Raw genomic sequence first — 12,397 nt, 5'->3', positions numbered from 1 at the left:
TTACGCCATTAATATAGTCTACTAGAAAGAGTGAATGAAAATGAGTGAATTCATTCAGCACGACTGTCACATTGTATTATGGGTATTTTCTAGCTGTTGAGTGTACATCAGTTTTACACTCGTTATTACGGTGCATTATGGGATTGAATGAGTGCACTTGATGATGCCCACTATGGTTTCAGACACCACTACAAATGGCTGTCCCCTCAAATAATGTCCTATTTAAGGGTATAGGGGGCGATTTCGGACACAGACCTTGTTTTAGGAGACTAATGCGCCGTCTGCGATTAGTGACTAATGCGGAACTACAGGTGGAGTGAATTGCTCAGGTGAGATTAAAGAAGAAAACCTGGAGAGACCTCAGCTTCAGAGGGCTTTTCGAAGCTGCAGGAGCTTATGGATGCACTGACAATTACTGTCAAGACCCCTCATACAATGTTTTTACAGCCAGACACAGACACCTGATATTATGGTTGCCATGGCAATGACATTCAAACAGCTGAAGACAGTTATCTATCAACATAGTAGTTACACATATTGAAGTGCTGCACATTAATCAGGAATGCAGAAATTGACCGTTTTTCATTGGTACACCGAGTGCTGTCTTCCACGTGAGCAAAGGCATATTGAGTGATTGAGCTCTCTGTGTGGTTTCCAGGAGGAAATGAGTTGTCTGCTCTTTGAGACTGGCAACACGCCACCACATAAACCTCACATTCTGTTATACGACCTGAGGGTCAATCCATATAGAGCGCGAAGAATGAAAATAAGCTTTTAGACAGAGAACCAAACACAACTGAACTAAATAAAGAAGGTCAGTACTTCAAACACAACAGACCAAAAAAAAAGTGTGACAAAATATATCTACTTCTTGCCAACACCGTCTGCCTATATAATTTAGAGAAGGACTCATCAAGAAGTTCAGTCACAGATTTTCCATCATTCCTGCCGAATGATGTCAGTAAAGCAGGTATAAACAAAGAAGACCATAGAAGACTGGATAAAGAGTGAGAGGCCCATTTAATCAAATTACCGTGGTAGTGATACAGCTTTGGGCTAACTTTGGTTTCATTCATCGGGCAATAAAGTTCTGAGTTCCTCTTTATTCAACCCCACAGCCATCTGCCTTATCAGAGCCAGCTTTGTTCATCTATCCTTTGGTCACATTTTTGACTGGGATGAAGCAATGTCTAAATGTAATTGCATTACTTTCCTTAATAATACTCCAGCTAAAAAGGAATTTGATGCTAATACTCATCTGTCATTCTTGACTTGAGAAATGAGCCAACAAAAGATTTCACATTATTTTTAAACAGATTAACATGCCACTGAGTGGTAAATAAATCTTACCTTTGCATGTGAAACATTTTATATGGAAGTGCTTGGATTGCACCCGGAGAACCTCTCCCTTGCATGGCTCCCCACACTTGTAGCACTGGATAACCAGTTTTCCTGGTGGATGGTGCGGTTCCTGAGGATGGGCCACTGTTAAAGAACACAGAGACATAGGTTAGCAAAGACCTCCCTTTTATATGAAGCCGCCTATGTTAATAAAGAGGATAGTATTATGTCATATAATGAGTTTCAAACCCAAAACAATAAAATCACATTAGCAAGTATATAAACAACTGGTGTATAGCTAACTAAAATACAATAAAACCTGGCACAACCTACAGCTTTACTAAAAAAAAAACTAGTAATTTGATCTTGACTGAAAACTGGCCAGTGATGGATTCACATAAACATTCAACAAATCTGTAAATGCTAATGCTAATGCTACTCTTGACAAAACTCCCTCACACACAGATCATGTTAACCCTTTACAATGAGGTCTCATTTGTTAACATTAGTTAATGCATGAACAATGATAAATACATTATAAATGTAAATAGCACCAGGCCCAGACGGTGGCTCACCAGCCTGTCTTAAAACCTGTGCTGTCCAGCTGGCCTTCATCTTCTCACAGATATTCAGCAGATCGCTGGAGCTGTACAAAGTCCCTTCCTGCTTCAAACGCTCCACCATTATCCCCATCAGCCCCCCCCCCCCCCAAAAAAAAAAACACTGGAGTAAATGACTACAGACCTGTCACTCTCACATCTGTGGTCATGAAGTAATTTGAAAGATTGGTCTTGGCCTACCTGAAGGACATTACAGGACCCCCTGCAATTTGCTTACTGAGCAAACAGGTCAGTGGATGATGCAGTCAACATGGGACTGCATTATATCCTGCAACATCTGGACAAACCAGGGACCTGTTTGTGGACCTCGGCCTTCAACAACATCATCCCAGCACTCCTCCAGACTAAGTTAACCCAGCTCTGTTCCTAGCTCTATTTGTCAGTGAATCACCAGCTTTCTGGCAGATAGGCAACCATTAGTGAGAATGGGGAAATTCTCATCCAACACCTGCACACCCCACAGGATGTGTGCTCTCTGCACTGCTCTTCTCCCTGTACACGAACGACTGCACTGCCAAAGACCCTTCTGTCAAACTTCTGAAGTTTGAAGATGACACTACCATCATTGGCCTCATACACAATGGTGACGAGTCAGAATATAGGTAGGAGGTTGAACAGCGGGCTGTCTGGTGCAGTGCAGTCATAACAACCTGGAGCTGAACACGCTCAAAATAGTGGAGATGACTTTAGGAGAAACACCACAGTTATCCACACTCACCATCATGAACAGCACTGTTGCAGCAGTGGAGTCAATCAAGTTCCTGGGCACCACCATCTATCAGGACCTGGGACAATCATATTTGCTCTATTGCAAAAAAGGCCTAGCAGAGGTTTTACTTCACCAGTTGAAGAAGTTCAACCTGCCACAAGTGCTGCTGATGCAGTTGAACTCTGCAGTCATTATGTCTGTCCTCTGCACTTCCATAACTATCTGGTTTGGCTCAGCTACAAACTCAGACATCAAAAGACTACAGAGGATGGTTCGGACTGCTGAGAGGATTATTGGTGCTCCCCTGCCCACTCTCCAAGAACTATACATCCAGAGTGAGGAAAAGGGCTCAGAAAATCACTCTGGAGTCTGGACCCCTCACATCCAAGTCACTTTCATTTTGAACTGTTGCCGTCCGGCCGGCGCTACAGAGCACTGAGCACCAGAAAAGCCAGACACAAGAAAAGTTTCTTCCCCCTTAAATCTACCCCATGAACAATTAAATGTTCTTCCCACTGTGCAATGATAAATATGTGCAATACCACTTATTTGACAATTCTTTTATTCCATTCCCTGTAAATAAAAGGTTGCAGCTCTTTATTCACGTTGGGCCCGCCCCCCTCATCTTTATCCAGGTCCCTAAGCAGGTCAGCCTGGTGTGCCTAGAGTATAGTGAGCAGGCATGTATCCGCCTGACCCACTGCCATATAAGCCTTGCCCACCAAAGATGACGTTGTTCTACAGGGCTTGATGGGCCTTGAGGGACAATGCAGCCTCAGAGGAGAGATAGCATGCCAGCATCTCTTCAACCCTGGGCATCGTCCCATAGCCATGATCCTTCATCCCCACGATCAGTTGCATAGTTGGAATAGTTGGAAATCGTGGGGCTAAAGACGCGAGAGGAGAACGGCTTAATCCAAGACCTCCACACCTCATTGACCAGGACTGAAATAGTTGCACACTTGCTTCAGACACAATCACAACGCAGCATGGAGTTCCTTCAAAAGTGAACTAAATTACTGTAGTTATGAGTGCAAAAAGCCTTGTTTGACTGACATAAAAGTGGAAAAAATAAAAAGCTATAAATGTTTAGAATGTAAGTAATAGGGTAAGGTATAGTTCATCCAAAAATGAAAACTCTCATGTCGTTTCAAACCAGTATGACTTTCTCTCTTCTGCAGAACACAAAAGAAGATATTCGGAAGAATTTTGATAACCTCTAAGAGTATAATAAATAAATCATTATTTTAACTACATTAGTCTAACTACATTTCACAAAGCAAATGGCACTGTTTTAAACACCTGAAACCTTAATTGTTTTGATAATTGGCTGCACTGTTCCTACATATAAGCCCTGCTGCAATTTCCCTAGTTGACTTTCATTAAAAAGCAATAAATGTGCATGTAGATGCACAAACTAATAAACATGAGGCTGAACCTCAACTAGGCAGCATTTCATAATGCTTGCAACTGGCTAGAAAGTGTTTCAATGGTCCAATGTCCGCATTTCGGGTGCTATCACACAGTGTGTGGGTGTGAGAGGAGTGTTAGTAGGTGTTTGGAGTTTTTTTTTTAAGTGATCAGTAGCACTGCCAGGCAGTGGCTATCATCACAGCCACACGGAGAGGTGCTCACACTCTCTCGCACGAGTCATGTTGTTTACATTTCTGTACTGCTCATCACAAGTGTCATTTAGAGTCGGAACAGTTGCATAATGAAGGTCATGAGTCATTTGTGCTTTGCTGTTAACTAACTTTTGACATGTTAGCCTGCGGACACAACCGCAAAAAGAATAATTTACCCAAAATAATTGAAAAATATCTATTTTTGGGTGCACTACTATTCCTTTAAAACATAAACACTAAACAGACATTAAAACTCAAGTGCACTCTTTAGTTGTTCATAATCTTGATAATTACATGCTCTGAAGGAGAGCAGATGTCCCGCACACAGTCAGAAATGAGTGACTCACAATACTTCAATTGGTTTTCTTCAGAATCTCTGTGTTTATGTGCTGTTTCACGGCGTCACTGTGCCATATTTGTTCAAGGTCATCAGGCCAAGATGTTGTCCACTCAAAGCTGCTGTTCTAAACCTGGCGGCACTCAGAAGCTGAAGTTAATTTGAACGAAAAGATCTCTGAACCTTTCAGAGTGGTTTCTCATTAGCGTGACTATGAATCTTTCCTCTTACTCACGCTATCCTTCCTCCTTTAGACATTTACACTTACTCAGAAGCCCGTACTCTCTCTCCTCTCTCTCCAGAATGACACCTCTCCACTTTATATCTCTCTTTCCCTATTGGAGAGTTAACGCATGCCTCTCTAATCTAATCGCTGGCCACTTGAAAGTCTTGTGCAAGATTAACAGGAAAGAATCTCCCTCCCACAGTCACTCGCCACTCCTTATCAGGCCATAAACTTACATAATATTGCCACCCAAAAGTGTCTCCACAAGCTAAACACTGGGGACTCTCTATGAGACGTGTTGTATAGTTGTATATATTTTTTTAAATTATTATTCCCATGTGATTTTATATAGACATCATATGTACAACCAGTTGGTCAATAGAATTATTTAAATCTTGCAAACATAATGTTTCCCGGCTCATTTTGAATCAGACATGAATGAGTGAGTCTAATTCAAATCGTTAAATCACAAGCAAACTTATGTTAAATATTAGCATTCCTAAGAGTAATTTAATCATGAATCTGACATCAAGGCATATGGTTTGCGCAAAAAACACAACTGCACACTCTAAAGCCGCGGCCACACTAGACTTTGAACACACAAAATATTCTACAGACGTGATGTGACGTCACTCTCTAAATCTTTTTTAAAACAAATTTAACATACAAACTGTAAAAATATACAATATTCTCCACTTTACTGCAAAAAGTTTACATACTTTAAATTCAGCTAAGAGGTTATGCCGTGACATATCGATCTTCTATTTGTCACATGTCACGTGATATGAATTCGCAGGTTAGAATTCACCAAACTTGAACTATGTGACACAGAAATCCAAAACTTCTTCGCATGAGCTTGCGTTTCTGGTCTCCCGCATTCGCATGCATTTTAATGTCAGCGGAATGAAAAGTGAAGTGTGCCTGCCCCTTTAAGCCGCAGTCACACTAGACTTTAAGGGTTAGTTCACCCAAAAATGAAAATTATCCTATAATTTTCTCACACTCAAGCCATCCTAGGTGCATATGAATTTCTTCTTACAGCCAAACACAATCGGAGTTATATTAAAATATATCCTGGCTCTTCCAAGCTTTATACTGGGAGTGAATAGTAATTGAGATTCCATCATAAAAGTATTCCAGACAGCTCCATGGGATTAATAAAGGTCTTCTGAAGCGAAGTGATGTGTTTTTGTAAGAAAAATCCATATCTATAACTTTATAAACTATTATCACTGGCTTCCGGTAAGGCCCATATAGTTCTGGCGGAAGAGTGACCTTTGAGATGGTAAAAAAAAAACGCACACAAAACATTACTGACCATCTAGATGTTATTTCTGTCACATTTGTGGCCATTTTAATCACAGTATGGAGCCCTGATATGTGGTATAAAGAAAAGAAATGGATGGCACCCCTTATTATTTCTCTGCTGAAGTTGCCATGCATGACAAAAATTTCCCCTTTGTCTGGACGAGTTGGTGAGCAAGCAACTAATCAGTAACGACAAGATTCTGCCAGGGTTTTGTGCTCAAGAATGTTCCTACCGGCCCTCGAAACTGAAGCACAGGATTTTGTCTTAAACTAGCCCCCCCAACCAGAGACAGCTGTTGCTATAGTAACCAGCTCTACCAGGGCGGCAACAGTATAACACCAGGAGCTTGTACGGTGGAACCCAAGAGTGAAGCTGCAATGTCAACAGACAACGCCAAGCCAACAATGTACTGTCTTGTTTCAATCATGCAGATGGACTAAACTAGGAGAGTTTCCTAACATATGCTGTAACTAATACAACAGCTCACACTGTGGCTATATTAAGCAGACACACAAAAGGCACATTTGGACTCTGCTACAGTATGTGTTCTCTGCTTTCAGCCAAAGGCAGAGTCTGCTACCACTACTCTGTCACGCTCCACGCAGATGTAAGGGAATGTAGGCAGGTGGTGAAGAACAGCACAGCTAAACACTGAGGCTTCCTGAAACACACACACGATGAGCCTCATTCATGAAACATGTGAAAGACTTATTAATATGTAAATTGTACACAAAACCATCCTTGCATAAACTGTTGCATGCAATATATACTGTATATAAAAAAAAAAAAAAAACAGTACACAGAAATGCGATTGCCTCGTTTTTTATGGATCAGATACAAAATATTATATTACCCTCATGGCATGCTATAAGTACACCTAGACATCACAGCATTGCAATGCACATTGTAAAGTAAGAAAAAACGATATTCATTTTTCGATTTGTTAAAGATTATATTTACTGTTACCACATGATTAGCGTTTTAAAAAGATTAACTTGACCACAAATGCAATCTGAATGCACAAATAAATATCCTTTTTTAAAATATTTCTAAATGTAATTTATTCCTGTGGTGACAACGCTGAATTTTCAGCAATCATTATTCCAGTCTTTAGTGTCACGTGACCCTTCAGAAATCATTATAACTTGATTTTAGTGCTCAAGAAATATCTCTTATTATTATGTTGGATACAGTTCAACAGTGCTGATTAATATTTTTGTGGAAGCAGTGATACTTTTATTTTTCAGGAATCTTTGACGAATAGAGAGTTCTAAAGAACAGCGTTTATAACAATGTAAAAGTCTTTACTGTCACTTTTGATCAAGTTAACGTGTCCTTGCTGAATAAAAGTACTATTATTATTATTATTGTTAATCTTACTAAACCCAAACTTATGGTAACAGTGGTGTCTATCCAATAAGCAGCTTCAAATTATGTAAAAATCAAAACAGTAAAACTAATATTATCAAAAACAAACAGTACTGATTCTCAATTCTGATTGGTGTGTGATTGGATGAGCCACATTCAAAGTCATTGTACAATAGCAGATATCTACACATCAAATGAATATTATATTAATACAGTAAGTTATGACATATTTCTACCACAGTATAACAAAATCTGACACGGTATATTCTGTCATACCACCCAGCTCTACTACTGCGCAACAACTAATGAAAACACTGACCCAAAGTGATTTAATGTACACTATCTGTCCATTAATGCACAGATACATATGAACACATTTAGAAAGCTTTTGATGGTGTTAAGTAGAGTTAAACACTGAATTATTACAGGCTGTGTAACTGGAGAGGGTTATTCAGTCCTGAGGCAAAAGTGTCTTTTGAGTTGAACTGGCGTTCTGACTCAGAATGTGTGTGTGTTTGTGTGTGAATTATGTGAGTCATTGTTTTACTCCTCACCACTGCCTCTAGCAGCCATTTTCAAACTACACAAACTGATACATTCTTCCTCAAGTCAGACTATAAAGGTCTAAACCTCTTTTCATCTCAGAGATTGTTTCACCTCTACTTTTGAGTTTAACCTTACGACAACCCCTGTACTAATCGCAGTATTAGCTCACCTCTCAACTCAATACGCTGACTCCTGATGACCTTCTGTGCTTTGGCCAAGTATAAACGACCGGTCAATCCGCATATGTCAAGGTTGGACACTAAAGCGAGCTTGTTTTACGATTGCTATTGGCCACAGGTAATGCATTCAAGGTGAAACACTCATTCCTCACAATCATTTTGTATTAGATTGATATTATATTTGTATTGTGATGAGCATCTGGCTCCCCTCCAGTCATCGTCACGCCAGCCCTCACATTGCTGGCCCACGTCCAGCCTCACAAATAGGGTCTGTGGCCAAGAGGAGGGGCAAGAAAACGGAACAGTGTTGCCAGCACCTGATGAATATTGTCTCCAATGACTGCTGCCATAAATTCATTTTACAATATACAGACATAGAACAGATTTCCTAATGCATGTGCACCCCATTCTCTAGGACCGAGAAATACATAATATAGTCAGTTTGTTTTAATGGAAGTGTATAAAACAAAATTCACTTCAGTTCAAAAGTTTAGGTTGGTGAGATGGTTTCTTATGTTCTCTTCTATGTCTCTTACGTTCAACAAGGCTGCATTTTTTTTTATCAAAAATACAGTAAAAACAGTAATTTTGTGAAATATTATTTAATATTTTAATAATATTTTATTATTAAAAGAACTGCTTTCTATTTTAATTTATTTCAAAGGGTAATTTATTTCTGCGATGCAAAGCTGAATTTTCAGCATCATTACTCATTACAGTCTTCAGTGTCACATGATCCTTCAGAAATCATTTGATGATTTGGTGCTCGAGAAACTTCACAGTTGAAAACAAAACTTCATATTTTTGTGGAAATCATGATATATATATTTTTAAGAATACTTTAAGGAAAAGAAAGTTCAAAAGAACAACATTTATTTGAGATAGAAATTTTGTAACATTAGAAATGTCTTCATTTTTGATCAATTTAATTCGTCCTTGCTAAACAAAAGTTTCGTTTTTTTTTTTTTTTTTAAGTCTTACTGACCCCAAACTTTTGAAAGGTAGTGTATGCCTTAGAAAGTGTCACTGCACAATGATTGCAATTAGTAAATTTTGCCAGGTATCATGCATTGCTCTCTAGTGCAATATTATCAGTATCATTTATCATATTTTAGGTGTGGAAACTGAATCTGATGAAGATCGACATCCTAATATATAATCTCATAGTTTCAGTCAGCAATGTGTCATATACTGGGCCTTTGGGTTATGTGTAGTGGGAATCAATCCCACTACAGAGTGAATTTACTTATTTTACCTGAAATTAAATCAGCAAAACAAAGTCTGCAGCAGACTTATATATTTATATGTGTGATTCAACAACGGTGGTGGGCATTTTTATTGCTTATTTTATTCAATTCAAAAGCAAAAAGCATGCTAACCCCTCAATCCACTCTACCACAACATGTACCAGGTAAAGCATGAACTGATATAAATGACAAGAATGCAAACCATCAAAACAGATAGACAGTATCTAATGGATTTAAAGCTTATTCTAAATTTTGACAGGTTGAGATATTATTTTTATTAAGGATTAAAGTTATAAATTCTCTGTGGCATGCTCACCAGTACATGAAGCTAACTTACCATGCAAGCAAAGGACACATAACTTTATGCAAATGTGATATGCATATCTGTACAGTCTGAGATCAGCGACTGATGTAATGTACCCTCAGGTATAATAGCCAAGGGATAATTTCAGGCTATTTCCAAAGAACACATAATTCATCCAACCAAATGTTGGGACACACTGCCACAAAAAGAATTGACTGACATTTATCAAATGCATTTTTGCCATTGAATGCAGTGTAACAGAAAAAAAGTGATTTTTTGGACACTATTGAGTATTTCCTTTAATAATGGTCAAAAATGACCACCGGACAAGTACCAGTGAAAATTAATACAAACTTGATTGGAATCTACTGAAATCGGAAGCATGAAGAGGTAGAACACATTTACATCCAAATGGTATTTACACACAACGGCACCCAAACTGTAGCTTCTTCAAAGCCTATATTACCAAAGTTTATGTCGATAAATACGTTTATAGAGCATTTAAGATCAATGTGCTCTGTGGGCAAAAAAATAGGCTAAACACTGAAATTCTTTTTGCAGCTTCAATTCTGCTATGTTGCAGACCTTTAATAACATGTTGCTTATGCATACAGTGTGAATACTAGGTCTATAGCCCTTTAATATGGGTAGTGAAATAAATATGTGGAGTCAGAAACAGTCCTTAGAGGCAATGTCTTTTGTCTGTCTTTGGCTAACTATCATTATCCTAAAATATCCTGTCCTAAAATACAGGTCTACAAAAACGGCATATTCATTCCTCTGGTACAGAGTATGTAATGTACCATAGCACATTTTTTTAGACCAACGGACAATCATGTGAAGCTCTCCTTGACCATTTATGGAAAGGTTATCAGAGTTATGTGCCTTTGACGTGAGTCCAACTGAGCATTCTCATATAACCGCTGATAGTACAGAGACTGAGGGTATGCAAGCAAATGTTGAGTGGAGTTTGGTTATGTGTGTGTGAATGTGATTTCATTGCTAAGTCAGGCCCAGATCCTTCTCAGCTGCATGCATGGAGGAAAATGTGGGACAGTGGAGATGGAGATTGGCCACTGATACAGCAGAATAATGTTTTAAAACGTTTTAATGAAAGTTGAAAATAGGTATACACTCAAAATTGTAGGTCTTCTTCGGATTTTCTGATAAATAAAGACTTGATTGTTTTACCTGGCTGTGCTGCAGTGGCGAAATTACAACAACAACAAAAAAAAACCATACAACTATGTTGTTTAATATTTTATTAATTATTATAATGAATTCATATAATAATTATTATAAAATAATGTGAATAACATTAATATATTATTGAAATTATTAAACCATATTTTCAAATGTTAAAGCGGGATAATATTAAATAATATTTAAGTCTGGTTTCAATGTGAATGCCATGAGAACAGGAATCTGTAGAAACATCTATTATGTATTATGTTATGTATAATGGTTTAATAATTATTATAATAGTACAATTAGCATAAATTCATAAAATAATATTTGAGAGATAAAAAATATATATATATATATATATATATATATATATATATATATAAAATATTTTAAATAATATTAATGTATTATTTAAAATAATATTGTCTACTATGTCTATTATGGCTTGTGGCACAGAATAATGCACCAACATACACGTGTTTGTGTGTGAATACAGGTGTGTGAAGTGGGATTGCAGTGTGTGTTGTGCTGTGATTCACACGGGGTACGGCCTCAGCAACAAACCAGTCATCGCTCGGTTGCCATGGATACAGCGATAGGCTAAATGCATTATTGAGTTCATTCTCTCTCTGTCTCTCTCTGTTCTCATCTCTCTTTCCCTCGCTCCCCCTCCCTCATCCTGCGCAGACCGCTATTAGCTTTTACTAAACCATGATCTACTTTTCAAAACACACGCACACCGCTGGTACGGAACACCCTTTACCTCCGTCTCCGAGCCGTGACAAGGGCTTTCTTCGGGAAGCAACCCCATTTCCTGAGAAATCCCAAACAGGAACGCACTGTGCACTGCCTGCATTCTGTAAATAATTCAATAGCCTGCTAAATTCCTACATAGTATTACACAACATCGCTGGCGGAAACTGTGCCATCTGAAGTTACTTTTGTTGGATAACAGTCTGTTTTCTGTCCTATATTGGGTGTTTTCACTGTATTGTTTAAATCAGGCAGTTTGGTCCTGAGCGAAACATGTTAATGAAGCATTTAAGATTCACCAGATGTTCCTGCTATAATGCGGCTTCCCTCATCAGATAACTTCTGAAGTTACTGCCACCCACTTTATATTGGCCAAAAATTCTCAGCACAGAAGTCCTGCACAAGCCAGTCAGACAGTTATGCATATTCACACACATTTAACCATCATGCATTCTAATGCACTTGCGTAAATGAATAGTTAGTATTCATTGTATATTTTTTATGCTAGAATATGTGCCAGATCACACAAATGGTGATACCTAAACACACAAATGTCTATAAAATGGTCTTCTGAATAATAATAAACACACATTACGTTTGTACAGCACAATGTGCAGCCCACATGCTGAGCAGCGAATTAGAGGT

At 38.4% G+C, this 12,397-nt stretch overlaps 1 protein-coding gene across 7 annotated transcripts in view; it reads right to left on the bottom strand.

Annotated features, from left to right (window-relative positions):
- The window catches only part of ablim1b (actin binding LIM protein 1b), a gene marked incomplete at its 5' end in the record, with an annotated part of 80,724 nt that overhangs the window by 44,898 nt on the left and 23,429 nt on the right, over positions 1 to 12,397 (bottom strand). For all 7 annotated transcript variants that reach the window (XR_013819218.1, XR_013819219.1, XR_013819220.1 and 4 more), the window contains one exon: positions 1,351 to 1,485. Coding sequence is in view for 3 of the 7 variants with exons in the window: in XM_079851605.1 (XP_079707731.1) it covers positions 1,351 to 1,485 (135 nt within the window). The remainder of the gene's footprint in view (positions 1 to 1,350; positions 1,486 to 12,397) is intronic.

The sequence above is a fragment of the Squalius cephalus genome (assembly GCF_949319135.1).
Source record: "Squalius cephalus genome assembly, chromosome: 19".
NCBI lineage: Eukaryota > Metazoa > Chordata > Actinopteri > Cypriniformes > Leuciscidae > Squalius > Squalius cephalus.
Note: the sequence above shows the minus strand (reverse complement) of the source record. Positions and strands in the feature narration are given on the sequence as shown.